Source organism: Hippichthys cyanospilos, chromosome 22, assembly GCF_059441005.1.
Source record: "Hippichthys cyanospilos isolate Australia breed blue-spotted pipefish chromosome 22, RoL_Hcya_1.0, whole genome shotgun sequence".
NCBI classification, from domain to species: domain Eukaryota; kingdom Metazoa; phylum Chordata; class Actinopteri; order Syngnathiformes; family Syngnathidae; genus Hippichthys; species Hippichthys cyanospilos.
Window position 1 is genome coordinate 5,180,306 of NC_142390.1, and position 21,613 is coordinate 5,201,918.

The 21,613-nt window shown below is 43.7% G+C and overlaps 3 protein-coding genes and 1 long non-coding RNA gene across 5 annotated transcripts; 3 read left to right on the plus strand and 1 right to left on the minus strand.

Moving 5' to 3' along the window:
* The first annotated feature begins 92 nt into the window (after window positions 1-92).
* hcls1 (hematopoietic cell-specific Lyn substrate 1) lies at window positions 93-4,831 on the plus strand. Of its 2 annotated transcripts, XM_088406885.1 has the most exons (14): window positions 93-380; window positions 784-867; window positions 930-1,003; window positions 1,892-2,015; window positions 2,078-2,188; window positions 2,250-2,304; window positions 2,383-2,493; window positions 2,560-2,615; window positions 3,314-3,383; window positions 3,458-3,591; window positions 3,666-3,797; window positions 3,857-4,097; window positions 4,166-4,225; window positions 4,346-4,831. In XM_088406885.1, the coding sequence occupies exons 2-14, from the start codon at window positions 784-786 to the stop codon at window positions 4,480-4,482; spliced, it is 1,389 nt and encodes a 462-aa protein (XP_088263011.1). In that variant the 5' UTR covers window positions 93-380; the 3' UTR covers window positions 4,483-4,831. The 2 variants fall into 2 exon arrangements, with proteins under 2 accessions (XP_088263011.1, XP_088263010.1); XM_088406884.1 differs by having other exon boundaries at window positions 2,383-2,615.
* llph (LLP homolog, long-term synaptic facilitation factor) lies at window positions 4,667-5,732 on the minus strand. The gene is made up of 3 exons (XM_088406889.1): window positions 5,642-5,732; window positions 5,111-5,329; window positions 4,667-5,037 (listed from the first exon to the last, which is right to left on the minus strand). The coding sequence occupies exons 2-3, from the start codon at window positions 5,316-5,318 to the stop codon at window positions 4,859-4,861; spliced, it is 387 nt and encodes a 128-aa protein (XP_088263015.1). The 5' UTR covers window positions 5,319-5,329; window positions 5,642-5,732; the 3' UTR covers window positions 4,667-4,858.
* Window positions 5,733-5,828: 96 nt separating this feature from the next.
* Window positions 5,829-7,404, plus strand: pex26 (peroxisomal biogenesis factor 26). Its single transcript, XM_088406887.1, has 5 exons — window positions 5,829-6,214; window positions 6,285-6,422; window positions 6,492-6,799; window positions 6,869-7,006; window positions 7,081-7,404. The coding sequence occupies exons 1-5, from the start codon at window positions 6,021-6,023 to the stop codon at window positions 7,179-7,181; spliced, it is 879 nt and encodes a 292-aa protein (XP_088263013.1). The 5' UTR covers window positions 5,829-6,020; the 3' UTR covers window positions 7,182-7,404.
* Window positions 7,405-11,033: 3,629 nt separating this feature from the next.
* On the plus strand, window positions 11,034-21,444 carry LOC148405605 (uncharacterized). Its single transcript, XR_015864267.1, has 4 exons — window positions 11,034-11,358; window positions 15,651-15,762; window positions 16,008-16,157; window positions 16,262-21,444. It is a non-coding gene; the product is annotated as an uncharacterized LOC148405605 (long non-coding RNA).
* Window positions 21,445-21,613: the final 169 nt, after the last annotated feature.

A 21,613-nucleotide genomic window follows, 5' to 3' on the forward strand; every position in this document is an offset into this window, starting at 1 on the left:
AAGGAAAACCAAAGAACTAAAAATCCTTAGTTATAACGGTAGTTTACTTTTCTGCCATCTAGTGGTCACTCTCGGGATGACAATAGCACGATTACCGTAATTGTGTCTAGTTGATTGTAACGGCCTCGGCTGCATTCACTCAAAAATCAATAAACAAATCTAATTGTTATTAAATGTTGATTTTGACGTTTAAGTACTGCAGCCTTTACGATTCGAGTTTATTCAATTTAAAGTGCGTTATTATTGTATAGGATGACTGTACGCTTTGTACATGAAAAGCGCCCCAAAAATCCGCTCGTGCACGCGACTTTGATGCTCGCGCACGTTTGTGTCGTCACATCGACTGAGACACGGAAATCTACTCAAGTGAAGAACTTAAGGTAATGTGGACTTTTTTTCCCAATTTACTGGTGGTTTTAATGTTGTGTTACTTTGGATTTGAACCTAGCAATTTATAATCATGTTTAGTTGGTTTTTAATAGATGGAATTCGGATTTTGTCATTGTAAAGGCAGTGCGATTCAATGACAGCTATTTGGGCTACTAAAGTTAAACATTAAATGTATTAATTCACTACTATTTGTATTTTTGGATAAAGCAATATACATCCCTAATATATATATATACATATTTTCAATTGTAAATGAACTTTTTCAAGCGTGTACATTTTTTTTAGAGGAACTTGGCTGCCTCATTTTGGGGAAATGAAGTTTTTGCGTGCGCTTTTTCCATCTCAAAGTTATGCAAATGTGAATCAGTCACTGCACGCTTGTTATTCCCGCAGATGTGGAAATCAGCGGCGGGCTATAATGTGAGCGTGAAGGTGTCTGCAGAAGGAGACGACTGGGAAACGGACCCTGACTTTGAGGTAGTGCACGAAGAAGACTTCCTGCCCAAGATGTATGTTGATGCAAGCGCTTCCTGTTTCAGAATGACGTGTCGGAACAGGAGCAAAGGTGGGGGGCTAAGACCATTGAAGGGTCGGGCCACAAAGAGCCCATCAGGTAAGTGAAGGTGGCACGCGTCTTTGTCGCTCGTGGCTGTCAATGCATAGAAACAGGAAGAGGAAGTGAAGGCACCACCAGTTATGGCCTAATAGGGAATTTACCCAATGTTTATTTTATAGTGACGGTATTCCATATTTAACTATTGCCAAGTTAAAGCGCCAGTGGGTAGCATCGTTCAGCAAGTATGTTACTAAATAGATACTGCAGGTGTTAATAAAATCTGGCTGAGTTTGAAATGTCAGAATGCATTTGAACGCACCTTAAGGATCTTGCGTATCGCGAGATTTTAACACGCCGTTAGTTGCTAGCCAATACCAAGATGTAACGTGTAGAGCCAAAACATTTGGAAATAAATATTATTTTGATATATAATAGACAGTTGGGTAATCATAGCTTTTAAACTGTAAAATAACCTGATATTGAATAATAAATCCATTCCATGAAGTCCGTTTTTATTTCATAGTATTCTTTTCCATTTTGTTAAAATGTTTTAATTATTTTTTAATCGACACATTCCCTTTACATTTCACATTAACAGTTCATTTTTCAATACTGATGTTTGTTTCCACAACTGTGTTTTTTTACTTCATGATGACGTTATTCAGGCAAAGATTTTTTATACTACTTTGAAACAGTATGATTTTAAAATATATTTTAATATAATCAACTTCCAAGTTAAATGCCTAATGCCATTTAATTTTTGACACTTTACACAGTAATGGAATAAATAACTTGCTTTTTTGTCCCATAATAACGTCTATTTTTGGTAGGAAGAGAGAGAGAAAGAAACAGAGTCACTCCAAAAAGGCCCAATAACAAAATTGCGCAATGTTTATATTACATTTTACATGAAACTGCCTATTTTTCCTTTTTGCATTGCTGCAGCGTCGCAGAGCTGAGGCACAAAGTGGCAGCGGAGCATGAGCAGGCCAAACATCAGGAGACGACCCCCAAAGCGTCGTACGGCTACGGGGGGAAGTTTGGCGTGGAGACGGACCGCATGGACAAGGTGCGACGGTCTCGTCTGCGCTTCGATCCCAAGTATCCAAAACGTGATTTGTGGCCGCGCAGGTGGCGGTGGGACACGACTACGTGGCTCAAGTGCAGCAGCACAGTTCCCAGAAAGATGCGGCTAAGGGATTCGGGGGCAAGTTCGGCGTGGAGAAAGATCGACTAGACAAGGTCAGAGGTCAAGAGGCCATGTTTGATTTGCATTCCCTAATGTAAATTCTCTTTGTTGTAGTCCGCTGTGGGTTTTGAGTATAAAGGAGAAGTCAAGCAGCATACGTCACAGATAGGTGGCTCCAACTATCCTTCCACCGCCATATGAAAATTTCTCTTTCGCAGACTCACACATGCACACGATACACTTGCAGATTATTCCAAAGGCTTCGGGGGCAAATACGGCGTGGAAAAGGAGAAAGTGGACAAAGCGGCCGTGGGCTACGACTACAAGGGCCAAACGGAGAAGCATCAATCCCAAAAAGGTGAAAAGTTGAAATTTGCACTCCAGGGCTTTGCCGCATTCATCTCATTTTGTGGCGCATCTTCAGATTATTCGGCAGGTTTCGGGGGGCGATACGGTGTGCAGTCGGAACGCATGGACAAGGTGAGGGAGTCATGTAACCCACTCAAAACATTACTTTCCCGACTATAGTTTTATCTAACCTCATTAAACAACTGTTGTTATTAAATGTGTTTATTAGCCAAAATTATGAGGTTTTTAACTAACTAAACTCCTATGATTTTCTCTGAGTCCAGACTATCTATCTATCTATCTATCTATCTATCTATCTATCTATCTATCTATCTATCTATCTATCTATCTATCTATCTATCTATCTATCTCTCTATCTCTCTATCTCTCTATCTCTCTATCTCTCTATCTCTCTCTCTATCTCTCTCTCTATCTCTCTCTCTCTATCTCTCTCTCTCTCTCTCTCTATCTATCTATCTATCTATCTAGATCGAGTATTAACAGGCTGTTAGATCTATTTATCTATCTATCTATCTTATCTATCTAGATAGATACTGTATATATAATATATATATATATATAATATACACACATGTTTGAAATATGACAGCTACTCGAAACACAAACCCATACGACAAATTTCTGCGCCATGCAGTGCATTCTGGGAAGTGAAAATGCAAGGTTCTTTTGCACAGACCTGCTATGCACGTGGAGTGTGTACCGTAGAGAAAATGAGCACCAATTGAAATGCATAATGCTGTTTTTTTTATTCATTATATTTGTATCAAGCGATTCATCTTTTTTTTCTTCCTTTTTGTTTTGTGTTGAAGAGTGCAGTTGGCTTTTGTGACATGGATTCGCCCGCCTCCGCTTATGAGAAGACGCAGCCCATAGAAGCCTGTGAGTTGGGGGTTTCTCCCATTTTTTTGTCCATTTACACATAAAGGCGTTAACCGGAACAAGGTCGCGTGCAGCCGGCGCCAACGCGGGCAAACTGAAGGCTCGATTCGAGAGCATGGCCAAGGCCTCGGACCAGGAGAACGGGAGGAGAGCGGAAGAAGAGAAGAACAGGAGGAAGGAACGAGAGCAGAGAGAACGCCAACAGCAGGTCCCAGCCAATGGAAACCAAATCAATCCTTCTAGAAACTCAATTGAATCCTGCGTTTTGCCGAACGCGGACAGGAGCAAAAGAGCAGAGAGGAGGGGCGTCATCGCGCAGATGTTCCGCAAGTGCTTGCGGAGTGTGACGCTTCACTGGAGAAATGCCACAAGGCAGTACCAGAACCGCAGCCGACACAAGAACCAGAAGAGCAGGTCAGGCACTCAACAAGAGAGCCTGAAGAAAATATTGCAACTTGTTATCCCATCCTTAGAGTCAAAAATCGGAGAACGAGCCCCCGGCTTTGCCTCTGCGCTCGGACGGCTTCTTGCAATCGGATCTTCCTGCGCCCGCCGTCGAGGAGGCGGACGATGTGTATGACCAAGTCGCGGCGGAGGAGGATGGAGGCGATGAATATGAGGAGGTAGCGCCGCCGCTGCCGCCACCCCCGATAGCGGAGGAGGGAGGCGACGAGTACGAAGAAGTCGGCATGGCGCCCCTGGAGGCTGGTTCAGGTATGGCGTCTCCATTGACACAAATATGCCTTATGTTTCAAGTTTTTTTATTTATATTTAACCCATAGACGACTATGAGGACCTAGCAGGTGGCGTCCAAGCCATTGCCATTTATGACTATCAAGGAGGTATGTACCATCTTTCAGCTCATTTAAAAAAATGTTACAATGTTGATTTCTCACCCCAAAGTGTTATTTTCCTTCAAACAAGTCAATTGTGCATGACAAAGTGTTGTCTCACTTTGGCAGAGGACGTGGACGAGATCTCCTTCAATCCCGACGACATCATCACCGACATCGAGATGATCGACGAGGGCTGGTGGAAGGGATGCTGCCACGGACGCACTGGCCTGTTTCCCGCAGCGTACGTCCAGCTCATGCAGTGAGATGCAAAACTTGTAAGCTTTTTTTTTTTTCTTTTATAGCCACGAGTTAAATAATGCTGTGGAATTGTTCACACGACATGCGATAATTAGCTGCCGTTGAATCGTGTTCTTTACCATTACTCAAGCTATTGGACGCATATTTTTAGATCATTAAATTGGATAATATTTGAAACTTGACAGTGACTTTTGTTTTTGGATGAACTTTATATGGAAAAAAACACATTGAAGAACACACAAGTGAATAAATGAAATAGAAATATACTTTTTATGTCCACCCAAAGTGTTTCTGCTGTTTGATACGAATAAAGAGCCTCTGTGGTGCCTCAATGTCAAAAACGTTGTGATGGAAGGACTTGGCTCCAGAGTCTTTTATTTTTCACCAGGCAATGCCCTTCTTCTTCTTCTTGTTTATTTTTGCTTTGCCGCCGCTCTTTTGGGCTATCCTCTTGGTCCTCATCTTCTTGGCCTGTCGCTGGTTCATCCACACCGGATACTGTCCGTGCTCATTCAGCAGCGTCTTCTTGTTGCGCTTGCTGTCCAACTCCATGGCACTGTCTAGATGCAGAACAAGTCAGACAATTATTTTTATGAAAAACAATGAAAAGCTGCATGAAGCGGCCTTGCTCACCGTCATCTCCGGCGACGTCAGCCTCCTTCTTGAGCTTCTCGACCGGAACTACGGTGGCGATCTCCTGCACATCACTCATCACCGCGTCCTCGCCTTTCTTGTTAAAGGCAAGCGCTTGTTTCAGGCGAGCCAGCTCCTTGGGGGCATTCTTCTTCCTCTTTTCAGCTCGCATCTTCCTCCTCCACTTACTCCGCAAGCTTTTGGCCATTTTGTTCTCTGCTGGAAAAAAAACACGTTATAAGACTTCGATAAGCAATATTTAGTTTATATACGCGGTGATATACCAAACAAACTAAAAAAATATCTCATACTAAAAGGCCGCTACATAAGTTGAAGCAACACGATACGCAAAATGTACACATTGTTTTGATGCTAAATGAGACGAAGCAAAAGCAATGCTAACGTCAGGTAGCCTGTTAGCTTTTCAAGTGCTAAGCTATTTTTTAACGAAAAATCGCTATGAAGTGCTCAATGTCATCATCGCAACACTTTGACATTAAAAAGAACAATACTGTAAATAGAATAGCTTACAGACAGAAGATTTATCCGTTAAAACGAGACAGGAGAGAAACAGCAACGTACGGACACGTGTTTACAAATGACGAAGTAGCTAGGCAAAGAAGCTGCGATTCGATTGGTTGTACACGCAATATGAGAATCGCCTTATTTGATTCGCTATTTGGAGAAAAGACGCGACTTCTCATTGGCTCATCGATCCCAACCCGGAAGCTTAGCACCTAAATAACATTCCGGTGTGCTAAAATAGTTATCGTATATTCAGCACCATGTAAGTAGTAAATGCGTTGTATTTACAGTATATTCAGCACAATGTCTACACAACCATGTGTTGTGTACCTTGAAAAAATTAAACATTCTCGTTGGTTTGTGAAGTTTTATCGTAAATGAAGTCATGAGCAGCCTTACGGCGAACGACGGCTTTTCCCTGGTTTTCAAGCATCCGCTGTCTTCTACGCAAACCAAATTGTTGGACATGTTGGAAGATGCAACAAAGCAGCTGATGCTCTTAAAAGACTTCGACGCTTCCTTTCGTACCTGCGATAGAGGGCTGGAGACCCTTGCCCACGCGGAGGAAGAGGACGTGAGGTGATGTGTTAACTTCCAAGTTTACTGTCTTCAGTTTATTTGCTTACATGATTTGTATCCACAAAAGTAGGGGCGAGATTAAGGCTGGCTTTTCCATCGTGGGCATTCAAGCTTTGGCAGAGCACAACCAGTGGCCTGGTGTCCTCCCGTGGGTCCTTCAGCATTATGTGCATCAGGAGGACATACCAGCTAAAATATTGCAAATGTGGTGAGTAAACTATCCTTGATGCTAATGCACATTTTTTTTCTTCGATACTCACGGACAACTTTCCGGCAGCATCCTCCTCTACTCCAAAGTGGGCAATCCAGCAGCGGTTCAAGAGACCGCCCGGGTGTGGTTGCACAGCCCGTCCAACCGCCAACTGGACGGGTTTCGCACGGTGGCCGAGCTGTATCTGCTGCATGTCCTCCTGCCGCTCGGATGCACGCGTCAGGCCCGGGAACTTGTGGTAGGTGAGTTGGGGAGCGCCACCTTCACGGAAGAGCAACGACGAACGGCGCTGGATATCATAGAAGAAAGTGAAAGGAACGTGCCGGACGTCAAAGCAGTTTGCAGGTTAAGTGCTGATAGTGGCTCGGCACTAGGTGAGAATTTATTTGGACGTGAGCGAGCTGCCCTTCGGACATTTAACCCATTAAACGTGTGACGCGCAGGTTCCCTTCTCCATCAAGTGGAAAACCTGCTGAGGCTTGCTTGTAGGAGAGTGACATCATCTTCCAGCTCCTTCCTGTTCCATAAAGTCTGCTTGGCTGCTGTTATTTTCTACATGCTTTTATCCCGCCTGGATCCAGGTAGGCATTGATGTCCAAAAATGTCAGTAAATATGCTTTGATTTTTTTTTTTTTTCCCCTCCTCTGTCCCGCAGCACTTCCGTCTGCCTTTGTGTGGATTTCCAAACTACAGCAACTGCTCAGACAGATGTGGAACATCATGGTGGCTCCTTATTATCGAGCACGGAAAGACTGAATGGATAGATTGTTGTCATTTGATTTATCTTTCCAAAGGGGCTCACAGGAGAAATAAATGAGTCCTCACCATTTAGCAGGGATTATGAAAGTGCATTCTCATGTATTATGTGTAATAGTGTTATTGTATTTTCCCTTCTTGTTGACATTCCAGGAAATATTTTTTGCTGTTTTATCTGATCACATGAATCTGATTTTAACCTCAAATGAAGTCTTTATCCACATTCTTGATTATCACTCTCAAATGTTATGAAACTGCTCTTTTTTTGGGGCTCAAACCTCAGGTAATTATCTTTTCACTTAATGATTGTTTGCTCATCCTAATGGGAAAGACTTACGCTCTAATCTTTTTCCAGCGGATACACAGAAGAGAGGAAGACAACGCGGGAAAAGGTTAGCACTTTTCACCATGACCCTATTTCATACGTTCATTCATATTACATAATTTTGCCTTTATGTCTATATTATCATGACTTAAATGCAGCAGTGGCATGCGCCTGTGTGTAGGTGGTGCTCAAGAGTCACCACACGCTCATATGTTCCACATGGCTGGGAACTTTCCTTCTTTAAGCACTTACAAGGTGGAAAGTAGGCATGATCACAATTTTAATGAAATAAGCAAACCGAGAAAAAATATTTTGAAGCGTGTGATTTGTTTAAAAAAGGAAAATGCTCTGGAAAAAAAATAACGTAAACAACATAGTTTGTGCATGCCGTAAGGGATCGTTTATTTTGCCATATTTTTGCTGTGAAATGGTTAATATTTTGTCTAGAATTCATTTGATAACTTTTTCATGTAAAAACATTTTTGTACTTGCTGTCAACTGAAAATGACATCAGGCTTGAGTAACAACCAATCATTGTTTACCTGTTGGTCATGTGACATTGATAAGCCGAAATTTGATTCGTCGTTACCTGAGCCTTCAGCATATCTGATGTCATTTTCACTCGACAGCAAGGGAAATGTATTTTTAAAACTTTTAGTTGCACGAAAAAAACAATCAAATGAAATGCCGACTTAAGAGTTCCAAGTACTTGTTTACATTTTTTTTTTCCAAAGCTTTCTAATTATTATGAGTGTCTAAAAATGTCAGATCCTAAAAGAGCTAATTACAGGCGAAATATGAACTTTTTGAATGAAATTGTTAGCACCTATTGCAAAGACATGTTGTCAATCATTCTGCCACTTTTGCAAAATCTTCACGCTTTAGCTCATTTGTAAAATGACAAATTAATTGAATCTATTCGATTCTATTGAAGTGACCTATATCGTAATTGGTGTGTTTTAATCAAGTTATCGGTGTAATTTTTGCCCTTGGAGTGAATTGTATCATTATTGTTATTGGAGTGAATCATAAAAGTGTAAATGAATCCCAATGGCCGGCGGCGCGCTCAGCCAGGCCCTGTGGCGGCGCGTCGCCGTCACGTCGCCAGTGTTGATGCGTGTTTAACTCGTTGCTAGGTGAGCGCGCGCTGGAGAAATTGAACTTTTTGGGAGGGGAGTGCTGGCTTTGGGAGAGATCGCGCCGTCTCCCCTCTCGCGTTGCATTCCAGACATTTCACTAGCGTCATCAATAAGACCGCTTAATGCTGTAACAGCATGGGAAAAATCAGCCTCAAGCATGGCCGCCATATTGTTGGTGCGGCTTTTTGATTTATTCCAACCATCGGGCTGATGTCACCTCCACGCAGTGTAGCTCGCTGATTTAATTCAAAGCAGCCATGTCTAAACTTCGAGAGGAATACAAGCGAGCGGCGGCCATTTACCAACAAATTGTCGAAGAAAGAAAATGACCATTAAAACGGCTGCCGTCCCCCATTTGGATCTGTGCCACCCGAAAGGCTGCGATGCTAGTTCGTCAGAAATGCTTGTTTTTCTCCACATGCCCGTTTGGTAACCCTGGTGACGCCCGCTATTGTCAGTGGCAAATAAGTCGCTCCCTATTATGCTTTCCTTTTTATGTTGATAAGGCTATCGTAAAACTGTATGACTTTACTTTCACTTATAGAGTCGCTGAGCTTTAATTTTTAGTCAGGCAGGCACTCCAAAATGAAAGCTCATTAAGGTCACAACATAAACACTGATATATATATATATATATATATATATATATATATATATATATATATATATATATATATATATATATATATATATTGTCTTGGCCTCCCTAATAGTCAATATTATGAACCCCCGAACTCTCAATGGACTTTTAAGCTCATTCACCCCGCAAAGCTGACCCCCAGAAGTGCAGGCACCACCTTTGGGGAATCCCTGAGCCGACTATAAATCACAGGGGGCTTCTTATCGTGAAGGCTTGGAATTCAAGCCAACATTTTTCCTTGGGTTCAGATTCTTGGAAGTGTATCGTAAATAACACATGTGCTGACTTTTGTTGTGAGGGAGGAGGAGAAGAGGGGGGGTGTCAAAGTAAATGTGGGGCGGCGGTTTGGTTTGGAGCTTGACGTGAGTTTTGGGTGGCTCTTGTTGCGATCCCATGAACGCTGAGCAGGCAGTTGAGGCGTCCAGAATGCCCCCCCACCCCACCCCTCCCTTTTTCATTCACGGTGCCCCACCCTTCTGTCGGCGCCTTATCTGCTTTCTCCTTATCGTTGCGCGTGTATTTTATATTTGAAGCTGTGCCGCTCGGGTTACTGGGATATGACTTCCTGTCCCAACATCCATCTTGAAACCTTTGCACCACCTTGCCCACGCGGCGCGTCCCCCGGTCGCCGTTCCGTTCCCATGCCGGAAAAACATCAAATTACTTTTGGGTTAGTAAATGATTAGGTCCAATGTTATCCTGTCATTCGCATCCCTAGTTTGTACCCTTAGTGGCAAGGGACAAGTTTGGTACCCCACTTTTGTTTGGGATCCAAGGTCCGAGCTCTTTGACCTCCTCCCATTCCCTCACAAAGAGCTTCTAATGCCAGGTAGCCGGTGCCGGCATTCCTGAAGCATTCCTCCACGGGGAAGTTGCCGGGACGGGGGGGGCAAACAATGACTTACTCTCATTCATCGGGTTTAGGGTTCTGTGGGAAAATCCACGGCCGGGTTGAGGCCGGACGACGGATGGAATGTTCCCCGGGAGATGCGCCGTCAAGATGGTGGGAGTTCTTCTTACCGGGGGAGGCCGATAACACGCTTTGATGGAGCCGTGCTGTTTGCACATGCTTGTCCCGCTTGTTGGACTTTGTTTGCACGCTGGTGTCGTGCCAACTTAGACCCATAGATCCACTTTAAATTCAAAAGCTGCAATTCGTATCCGATGAAAGGCATGCGTATTCACATTTATTGACATATCTATATCTGACAAGGTGCAGTCTGTTTATCAGTCCGGGGGCATTTGGTAGCTAACACATTTCAGTATTGCTCAACAGAAAACTTGTATGTACATGTTTAGTAACGCAGTTATTTTAAACCTTTAGCACATATCCGCTAAAAATTATTTTCATCCATATTCGATGTGTAACTTGCGCATTACAATCCAGTGAAAAACATCTACTGTACTCACATTTAAAAAAAAAAAAAAAAAAAAAAAGTTCTCTCAAGCATGTACTGAATCCACGTATAGTATTTTCTCTTATCTGAAATGCATGAAAAACGTTTTTGTTAGTTCTGGAACAGAAACGATCCAAATGACAGGTTTTTCATTGGAAGTCTGCAGTATGCTGCCAAAGCTTTTACGGACCTTGCTGTAGGAGAAAAAAGGGGCTTCCCCCTTGTTTGCCGCAAGAAGCACACAATTATCTCTCGTGAAGACGATGTCGTCAAAGTCATCCAAAGAGATTGATTGATAACTTGCGCTCGAGCCACCAGATGCGGCCATATTGCCCGGCCCGACCCGTGTGACGTTGCGCTCAAATTTGCGAGTGAGAATAAACCCACATCACCTCCAAAGCTCTCTGGAGGGAGTGTCCCGTCGACCGGAAGAAAGCGGTAAACTATCACAGATATTTTTGCCTTAGGCTAGTGGAGGCGACGGATCCCGAGTTGAACCCCGCCGCCGTCTCGCCACCCGCGTTGCATTCATAACCGCAATCATCCGCGCTCGGCATCCAAAAGCCAGCCTAATAACTTCCCTGTGTCTTCCCAGGCGACTCTCAATCTGAAATATCGATCTCGCGCTGACGTCATGGCATTGCAGGAAGTTCCTTTCTGCGACGCTACCGTCTTGGTGAGTCTCAAGTCAAAATAGTTGATGCAGACCCCCCCACACCCACTCAATGATAGCTTTGCACCCCCAATTACACCTGAGCTTCCCCTCTCCTTAAAAATAGTTGCGTTTAGCTGTCCATGGCCCGGTACCGGTCCGCGGATCTTCTCGTACCTGGCATCTGTCTTCTATGCCAAACGGCCGATAGCCTTCAGCACATTTGTTGTCGTTTTCAGTCGGCAAGCAAGACAAAATGTGTTTTTAAAAGCATGAAGCAAAAGCATTAATCGGGCGTGAATAATAATGTATTTATTTTTTTCAACCCAAAAGATGTCATCAAGAGTCCAGACATTCACTGCCAGATACTTTTTTAAATATATATTTTTCAAAATATGGTTCTTTTACAAAAAAAAGTCTAAATTAATGGTCTATCACTTTAAGTGCTACGATGCGGTAGTTTGTACGTATCGTAAACAACATTCTTCCACGATTTAGCTCATTTAAAATGTTTGTACCGACAAATAAATTGAATTAAATCAATTTATTAAGTCGTTTTCGTTTGCGCGACATCATCTCTCCGCCGATAGGCGTTTGAAGGGCGCGCAATGCGATTCCTTTTATGCGGCCCTGCTTCTCGTTAGGCCTCCTCTCATCTGCAGCCTGTTATGGCGGCGCAGGGGGATGACCTCATCCCAAGTCTCGCGGCGGTGGCGGGTAATTGGCCAGCTCTCCTCCCCCCTCCTCCAGAGCGAGCGGCGCGGGCCAAGCAGAACACACAAGTGGAGCCAGGCCATGCGAGTCAAGATGCACAGGGTTTTTCCAGAGTGGCTGGCGGGGGCCTCAGTGCAGGGGGGGGGACCCACGGCGAGCCAAAGGGGGGGCGTGTAGAAAGGGGCAGGAAAGGGGGCGCGCGTCTGTCCGACTGTAGTCCGAAATGAATGAAGAGCCTCAACTCAAATGAAACGCGATATCAAGCGGGCCCCGGGCGGAGCTGTTTGATGTTAGCGACGATCCGCTGCCGCCGAGTGCCCTTTTGCGACTTAAAAAAAAAAAAAAAAAATCTTTTGGCCCGCTCTGCGTTCCGTTTGGACTACGCCGCCCTCACAGTCGCCCATTGTTTGTAATATTTAAATGCTTTGGAAAGAAGCTCACGTGGCTTGATGCTGCATTCCGGTCAGATGGGAAATTCAAATTCTTGGACCGATGAAAAGTCAAGTGACACCGGAAAATAAACCGTTTGCGCTGTATCTTCCACAAAAAAAAAAAATGAGGTTGCAACTTTCCCGAAACGAAAACATCAGTGTACCTGTTGGTCGTGTGACATTCAAAAACAACTGCACATTTGACGTCATTTTCAGTTGACAGAAAGAGAAAAAAATGTGTTTTTAAAAGCACTTGAAAAATAATTATCAATCTATAATATAGATTTTTTTTATGATGTAGATTCTATATGATGTAGCTTTGAGTTTTTTCAATCCCAAGTACTAATTTATATATAGTTTTTCCAAATATGGAGTGGTTCTAAAAAACTGTTTAGAACCACTCCATATTTGGAAAAAAAATATATAAACTGACAAAATAGGAACTTTTTATAGCTAAAAATGACAAAATAAGTGTACTTTCCCCTTAAATGCAACGAATTGTAAACACGTCTTGATTTTTAAAGATGAAATAATTGTATTAAAAATGACGGTTTATTGCCCAGCACTAATCCGCGTTAACAAGCCCCTTATTATTATTTATCTGTCCCTGAACGCAGCATTATGCCCCAAGTTAGCGATCCCAAGCATATCATTTGTTTGTACCCTTTATTTTGGATAGCGACCAAACAACCAAAAGGGGCCTGCGATTGGCCGGAAAAAGTTTCCTAGCTCCGCCTATTAGCTACCTTACCGTCACGCTGGCGTATTTTCCGCCACGCACAAAAACAACAGATGCTTTGATTACGACCGAACAAGCTATGAAAACAAATCCTCAGCGGGGGAAAAAACGCTTCCCAAACGGGTGTCGATCGCCGTCGTTCGGGCGCACAATCTCACACACTTTGCGCGATTGAATGGCTCTGATGCGGACGGGTTCCCACGCTGCGCCGCCATCTATCAGCGGGTAGGCGCGAGGCATGTCACTAAAGAATCCGACCTGGCCGTCAACGCCGGCGACATACTTGCTTTAGCGCCATTTTTCCCTCATCTGAATTTGCAGGACCGCGTGGCCTGAGTTCCAATTTCTAGGAGGAAATGATTTGAGCGTCACTTTCTCTCTTATGTGTGTTTCCCGCCTTTTTTTTTTTTGTTCATTTTGCTTTTGGCGTACACGCTATTTGAAGTGAGGAATACTCCGAGGAGCGGGCAATAAATGAGTCATTTTAAAGTCACCTAAATGGTGAAATTGATGTTTTTCAAAAGTGACAGAAGGCCGGATGGGCGATAATTCAAAACGCGATATTCAAAATAATGCTAATAATTGATTGTGGAATTTGTTTAGCTGTTTTTTGCAGTAAAAAGTTCATGTTTGGTCTCAAATTAACTCTTCTTTCTACTAGTCTTTTTTAAACACTCTTTTAGGCTAACGCTTGAAAATATTTGGAAAAAAATCTTCTTCCTAAATAAAAAAGTACCTGGGTTTGATTATGTGCATTTAAAAATAGAATTGCATGTTTGGGATTGATTTGGGGCTTTATTTTTTTGTGCACAATTAATATATATCGCGGTTCAGTTTATGATTGTCACATGACCAACAGGCCAGCCACGATTGGTCGTCACCTGAGTCGTAAGCACAGGTGATGTCTTTTTTAGTCGACAGCAAGTAGAAATAGTCATTAATTATACGTGATTATATTAATGAAGATAATTTTCTTCGCAGATTATTTACAGAAAAAAATAGGACCCTTTTTGCCGGAAAAAAAGGTTTATTAACTAGATTATAGATTAATCTAAATGTCTTTTTTCTGACTTTTTTTCCACAGAATATTTTTAAAATAATTGGAAGCTTTAACCCTTCTGCCACTTTTATTTATTTTATTTTATTTTTATTTAATTCATGTATTTATTTAATGAATGATGTCGTTTTATTTATTTTATAGCTCCCATTCCTATACTGCCATTTTTTAAAAAGCTGTGGGACGCCATGTGTAATTTTTCCATTATAATGGATTCAAATTGTCATAAGCTTGAAGAAAATGGAGTTGAATTTTGGGGCTTCGGCGCCTCCCGATGAACTGGAAGGACCCCCTGTGACGAGCGAGAGCGGCCACACCTTGAGCGCTTTGGCAGCTCTTCATGTCGAGCTAACAGCCGCATGTGTGGAAGCTCTCCTCCCACGCTTCACATTTCACACATTCCTCAACAATGTTTTTTTTTTTTTTTCCTGTCTTTCGTCGCCGGGTGCTCCTCGCCGCATCTCGTATGCGTTTTCTTCCTTTTTTTGCGCCGTCATCAAGTTTTTTTTTTTGAAAGCGGGACTATTTATGTCCATGGGCTAACCATAAAAAAAAAGAGAGCCTCCCTATGCTTTCATTTCCTCACTGACAGTGGGAATCCTGACCGAAGGCTCTGAGCTCCGCTCCGAACTTCCAACCATAACATCGGCCCTAACGACTTCCTGTTAGCGGCCATTGCGTAAGGCCTGGAAACAAAGACATCTTAGGTTGTCAGGGGAGAAGTAGCCCCCACCCTGACTCCCCATTGCACCCCATCAAAAAAAAAAAAAAAAGGGTAAATTTGTGAAAAACCTCCTAAAACTGAATTTGCCTGACTGAAAAGAAGCTGCTAAATATTGAAGATATTCTGTCCTTATATGCCGAGGTCGCAAAGTACCACCCGCTGGAACTTTCCTTGGCCTTCCCCCCTGGGACGTGTACTCGGTCCTGGGAACCGCCGGCCTGCGACTGAGCGGACCGTCGCAGCTCCATGACACGCTGTGACCATCTCTTTCTCACAGCGGTGTCCTCAAATCTTAGTCCCAGGCTGTTTAGTTTTTTTTTTTTTTTCTCATCGACCATCTTTCGGCATGAACCCAATACTCTTGAATGTGGGAATTGGATTGTGGGAACCATTGTGCCCCATCCACCTCAAGACAAAGCATCCTAATCTGGTCCATCAAGCTCGTTATTTAATTGGCTCTTATGTTTTCGATCTTTTTTTTTTTTTTTTGGTGCGTGTGTCTGCCTGTTTGACTGGATTTGTTGCTGTGGGATCCAAGCAGCGCTGCACCCAAAACACACAACCACAACAAATGTGGGGAAATTTGATATGCCACGGTAAAATAATAACGTCGTTTTGTAAAGCTGTTGACGGTGTCAATTTTTCTTCTAGATAAGAAACCACCTGCAACGCCGCTCGTTTGTCAGGACGATGCTAATCTCATGCTAGCGAGGAGGAATCACGTCAAGCGTCGCAACAACTTAACGTGCCGCCGTTGCTCTACGTAAGCCAATTTCAAAATAAACTCACCAAATAATATCTTGAAAGATGTAATAACTTTATAGGCTTTTATTTTGAAAAATGTCCTCCTAGCGCCTGTTGCATACCGGTTAGCCGGACAAGTCCGAGTCTGCTAGCTGCCGAAGTGTGAATGAGACATATGAAGCATTCAAATGCGGTCGGTCATTTCAAACTCACCCAGGATAAAATTCTAACAGTGTGTTAAATATTCTCCCTTTTCCTCTCAAGTCTCTCATTTTCCATTTTTGGGTCACCTGTTGAACCGGGCGAGATCTTAAAAGATCTTGACTTTGAACGTCTTCCAACATTCGGTCCGGGTCTGATTGGGGCCCTCACAGAGGCCTCTTTATGCCGCCACCCGCCAATTGGAGGCCCAAGGTTAGCAACCGTAGTGTTCATAAGCGGCATATCGCCTGGCCAGGAGACGCTTTGAAAACCTTCAAATTGCCCCCCCCCCCCATTTCCTCTGTCTTTTCTCTCAGGAGGGAAACGTAAGCGTGCAGCGGTGGAAACGTTGCCGTGTGCGCGGCGGGAAGCGAACGCACGAAGAAAGCACAGCTATTTGCGGAACAATGAGGCCCTTTACAGAAGAAAAACAGCCTTGGTGCTTTTTTTCAGGGGTATCGCGTCCCATCGCCGGGGTAGGGTTGGGCAATAGAGGTAATTAATTCAATTGAAAATGAGCTCAATCGTGAAATTGCCATCTTGCAAAGGCGACAATCGTGGGTGCACCCAAAGAGGAATCTTGGAGAAGAAAATGGAGATTTTATTTTTGGAGTCCTTTCGACTCCAGTCAAAATCGAGCTTTGACGTCAATGGCAGTGATTGAGTGTTAACCCTGTGACTTCCCTCAAATATTCGCAGAATGTCTGCTGTAATAAAACGTGATGGGATTGCTCTTCCAAGGAGAACGGCAAAGTCCAGCTGCAAGGTTCTCGTCTCTCCTTGCCTTTCCAAGAAACATCCTGTCCCTGATGCATTGTCACTTTCTATTGGTCTGACACACCCTCTCATTGGCCTCAGCCAATCAGCCGCTTCCAGCTGTCAACAGCTGCCACCCGAGCCCCTCCGCCGGAACTTTGCTTTTTTTTTTCTTCTTCTTCCCTAATCTCTGACCACACACACACACACACACACACACACTTGTTCACTTGCAACAGGCGTCCGCCGCATCTACTGCGCCACATGTGCGAGTTGGGGGTCTTATGGGAGCGGAACCTCGCTCCCCCCCCAGCCTCAGCCGGGGTTACATAACGCAGTTCCAGACGTGGTCTCTCGCAGACAACGTGGCTTCGTGCCTGCTTCCGAGCGCGTCTAATCCGATCATTCGAGCGAACAAGGGCTCGCTTCACCGTTGGGCGGCGAGGAAGTGACGTCGCACGCATATGTCGCTCGATGAGTCCGTGAGCCCCCAAGAGACAAGTGCTCCTCAGTGGATGTCTTACATTTGCGCGGTTTCATTCAAGTCATCACTCAGGCTCCGATAGATGACCTTTGAACTCCTTTTAAATAATAGTTCTACAAGACAAGTTCCCGGGGTTCCACGTGAAGTTACAGGAACTTTTTGTTTTCGGGACTACCTGGTACTAAAATGCTCGGCGACAGCTCACCCAAGTCCCGCCTCTCCGTAATATTCGCCCCAATAGATCTAAATTTAGATACTATTTTCCATAGTACAAAACACAGATGTTTCTAGTTTTGGGTTATGGTTGGATCGCAGTAGACGCTTGAAGTTGCGGAAACTTTTCATTCTCGCTACTACCCCCAGCGAGGGGCTTCCTGGATAGCCTTGTAGCTTAAATGTAGGTATGAGCTTCTAGTTCTTAAACATACAATTTCTAGTTGTGAAATCATGACACCTGTAGATTCTGGAAGGAAAAGGTTCCGATTGCTTTAGAACCTACTCCAAAGATTTCTGGACCCTGAGCAGGGTCTTCTTTCGACTTGGATTCCCCTAAAACTAGGTCCAAATGAGGAGGCATAGTGGAAGAGTGGTTAAGTTTTCACTGTCCCTCTGGCTTTCCTGCATGGAGTTTGCATGTTCTCCCTGTGCCTGTGTGGCTTTTCTTGAGGTGCTCTGCTTTCCTCCCACTTTCCCCAGAAACGTGTTGGGTTTATCGGACATTCTAAATGACCCTTAGATGTGTTTGTGAGAGTGAAGCGTTGGTTGTCTTTCTGCGATTGTTCAGGGTGAACAGCACCTTCTGCCCTTGCGTACACTCCAGCACGCGGCTAAGATTGATGGATGGATAGCTCCAAATGCACAGAAGAAATTCTAGGAAGGTTTAGTTCAGGTTGAGTCCAGCATTTTGATCAGTGTCGCTAAAGCCTTGAAGAAAAGCTTTTGTCGCAAGCACGCTTTCTTGCCCTCGCGTCCGGCTTCTTCCCAATGTTCTTGGAGCGGCCAGGAGTGAGCAGCGTAAGCTGCTGGACGTCATGCTTGGATACGCGCCTAATGGTTGAGGTGGCGGCCGGGGAAAGGGGGGGCGTAGAGACCCGAGGTCCTCGGCGCTGAGAAGAAAACCCCTCTTGTCTTCCACTGCGCCAGACGAGCCCGCGAGAAGGCAGAGCCAAATCTCGCTATCTGTCCCTTCATTGTCCCGCTTCCAAATGTTGCCGTTTTTGAACGATGACTGGGAAGAGCCCAAACATTCCTAAAGCGCAGTGTGGGAAACACCCTTTTTGTCCCTTTTTGTTCCACCACCGTGGTGATAATGAGATGGAAGAAGTGGCGTCGAGATATGTTGATAGCAAATAGGCCGCTGTGCCTTTAATGGACTTGTGCGGGAAAGCACCTTCTTCCCACTTTTCCTGTGACGCTCCACGCCTGGAATAGCAGCTCCCTGGCATGTGACCGTACCCGTGGACATTTTTATCGCCTGCAATTCATGTTTGGCAAGGCGGTGTAATCAGTCCATGTGAACGCGGGCCACCATGTGACACACGCACAAGCGGCGCACTATCTGCTCCCGACGTGGGCCGCCGCTCGGCTCGGCAGGAGTCCTCGCCGCAGCATTCCAGCCATCGCGTCTTGGGCGCTACTGTCCCTTCTTTCTAAGCTGTAATCAAGCAACTTGGCGCATCAAACGCATCCTTTTTTGGCGCTTCCGTCTCTTTAAGGCTTTCCTTTCATCTGATTGGCCCGCTTCCAGAAGCTCGCTGAGGGGAAGTTCCACTTGGACTAGCCAGCCAGTGGCAGCAGAACGTGCGCCGATTCAACCCAGAGATTTTGCACCCCCGGGGGGGTAGCGTCGGAGGGCGCTTGTGTATCAGGGAACGCCGCAAAGGCGGGACGCTAGTTTGCATACTTTTCTCCCACCGTGTTGTGTCCAACAAATTCTTTTTTCCGCTTCGTGACGACGTAATAGCCACGTGTCCTGATATTTTGCTCCGAACATTTTTATGTACCTCACAAGCGTTCACTGTGATTCCGTTTCGCGAACCATCATATGACGTATTTTGCACTTTCATCCTCATTTAAATAGTTTCTTCCACTCCATCAACTCCATAATTTGTGTTGACTACTTTTGTCTACTTTATTACTCACTCTATTGTGTGGAATTTAAGTCTGCTAGTGGAAGTGAATAGAATAAGAATTTCATTGTGTAGTCTTACTGTGGCATAAAGCAGCGGTCCCCAACCCCCGGTCCGCGTACCGGTCCGTGGATCAACTGGTACCGGGCCACGAAATAATGATTTAGTTCCAGTTTCTACGTTTGTGCTTGATCTTTGATTTTTTTGGCGCCGCCTCTGGCCGCTGTTGCTATTACATACAAAGTGAGAAGGATGATGTGGTTTTTAGAGCAACCAGCGCACCCCCCCCCCCCCCCTTCCCCTGCCCCTCCACACTTTCCCAGTGCTCTCTCTTACCTCTGTGTGTGTGTTTGCATTATCATAGCGCACGTGCACAAACAGCCCAAACCTGACGCTTTTTTTTTTTTTTTTTTTTTCGCCCCTTGAGTGTCCACTGTTAGCACCCTCTTGGAGCACCCCCATAAATCACACGAGAGGAAAAACAGGCCATCTTTTCTTTGAAGTTGAGCTAATCTGGCCAACCTTGACATTCCCCTCCCATGCGAGACCGTTTTTTTTTTTGGTCAATGAAACTGCATATCTCATTCAGTTCTTTGGCTGCGAGGGGGAGGGGAAGCAAGTGAGCAAGAAATGGGGTGGAGGTGCTGGTGTTGCGGTGGGGGGTTGTGAAAAGAAGTTTAGCTAGCATTCAAGAGTTTTCCCACGTGATCAGAAGCAGTTTGGGATTTTATTTTTATTTTTTTTTTTAAACTGATAAGACACGTTTATGTTGTGGCAATGAAATGCCAATTGACCACATGACTTTATTCTGATGTAATGCTACCATTTTTTTTGCTAAGATGACACACATTTCATGCATTTTTGGCATTTTTCATCCGTTTACAACTCACAGTCAAAGATGTATTACAGAATGGGATCTAAAGTATCCACATTTTTAATAGGGATGTGTTGCATGGATTTAGCATGACAATTTAATCGTCATTGAGAAGAAAAAGATCTTTAATCTGCACAACACACCTCATATTTAGCTCATATTTAGCTCCTTGTGTTCAACAGTGAATTATTGACTCAGAAACATTCCCTTTTCCTTCTTTTTTTTTTTTTTAAACACCTTCGAGTGTAGTACAATGTTGACCGTGGCCTGTGAATGACAAGTTTTTTGTGTTGTTTTTTTGGACACCTTAACCTTTCTAAGCTCTTTTTGAGTGCAGACGTAATTATTGCCGGAATATCACGCGAGAACGGAATGGTTTAGACTAGCCAGTCAAACTAGTCTCATCAATTGGCATATGTTGTTGTGATTTAGACATTTGCCCCAGTTTTTTAACCTCCAATAGGTGCCGTTTTCAGATGTGGGTCTGGCCAACGACAAAGGAATTTATTGCTACCATAGCATGCAGCTATACTGAGCCAGTTTGCTGGGGTGGCTTCATTCCCCCTTTGAGTAATGTATTATGCTGTTTAAAGTTGACTTTTGCTTGTGTTTGTCCATTTATTTACGTATTGTGCATACATGATTTAATTTGAGTGACGTTTTATATTTATATATATTCTTAGACCTTTTTACCTCAAAAAAGGACACTGGAGAGGACCGTTAATGCATTTATTGCCACCATAACATGCAAGGAGACAGCCTTTTAAACGTTAGCATAAGCGGCTACAGATAATGGATGATTGGTTTGCCTCGTTTTAAAAATGATGTTTGGGGATTTCTAATTTTAAGTTTAGAACTGCTTTCCTCTTATTTCAACTTTAATGAATGTGGTACAATTATTGTGTGAGCATTTATAGCCACAATAAAATCCAAGGCGCTAGCTTGTCAGTTATATTGGTTAGCCTCCTTTCCACAGCTTATTTACAACAAAACCAGAACACAATGAAAACAATCACAAGTTTCATTCAATGCTATTTATTCAGTTTATTTCAATTTATTATGCAACAAATGTTTTATTCCCGCTGTGCTATGACCATAATTGCTATCCTATTCCATTCTATTTTATTCTATTTGATTTGGTTTATAGTAATTTGTGGGTTGTATTTATATTATTTTTGCATTATTATTTTAGACCAATAAATGCGGAAGGATGTACATTGGGTCTTCATGCATTTATTTCCATCCTAAAATGAAGCTAGTTCGTTCAGTGTATCCTTCCTTTTTAAATGGTCAAATTGTTTAAAAAAATATGCCTAAAATATGCGAATATACGTGTTGCGTGCTATTTATTTGAATTGGGCTTCTTTTAATTCCTGCGTATCTTTCTTTTTTACGCGAAATTTGCCTCGCTGCTATTTTGAAAGCA

Excerpts from the sequence above, each read along its gene's own strand:
- hcls1 (XM_088406884.1), top strand. The coding sequence starts at position 784 with ATGTGGAAATCAGCGGCGGGCTATAATGTGAGCGTGAAGGTGTCTGCA. Across the intron at positions 1,004-1,891 it reads GGCCACAAAGAGCCCATCAG|CGTCGCAGAGCTGAGGCACA; the intron begins GTAAGTGAAGGT and ends GCATTGCTGCAG. Across the intron at positions 2,189-2,249 it reads AGAAAGATCGACTAGACAAG|TCCGCTGTGGGTTTTGAGTA; the intron begins GTCAGAGGTCAA and ends TCTTTGTTGTAG.
- pex26 (XM_088406887.1), top strand. The coding sequence starts at position 6,021 with ATGAGCAGCCTTACGGCGAACGACGGCTTTTCCCTGGTTTTCAAGCAT. Across the intron at positions 6,800-6,868 it reads TGATAGTGGCTCGGCACTAG|GTTCCCTTCTCCATCAAGTG; the intron begins GTGAGAATTTAT and ends TGTGACGCGCAG. Across the intron at positions 7,007-7,080 it reads TTTATCCCGCCTGGATCCAG|CACTTCCGTCTGCCTTTGTG; the intron begins GTAGGCATTGAT and ends TCTGTCCCGCAG.
- llph (XM_088406889.1), bottom strand. The coding sequence starts at position 5,318 with ATGGCCAAAAGCTTGCGGAGTAAGTGGAGGAGGAAGATGCGAGCTGAA. Across the intron at positions 5,038-5,110 it reads TGACGTCGCCGGAGATGACG|ACAGTGCCATGGAGTTGGAC; the intron begins GTGAGCAAGGCC and ends TTCTGCATCTAG.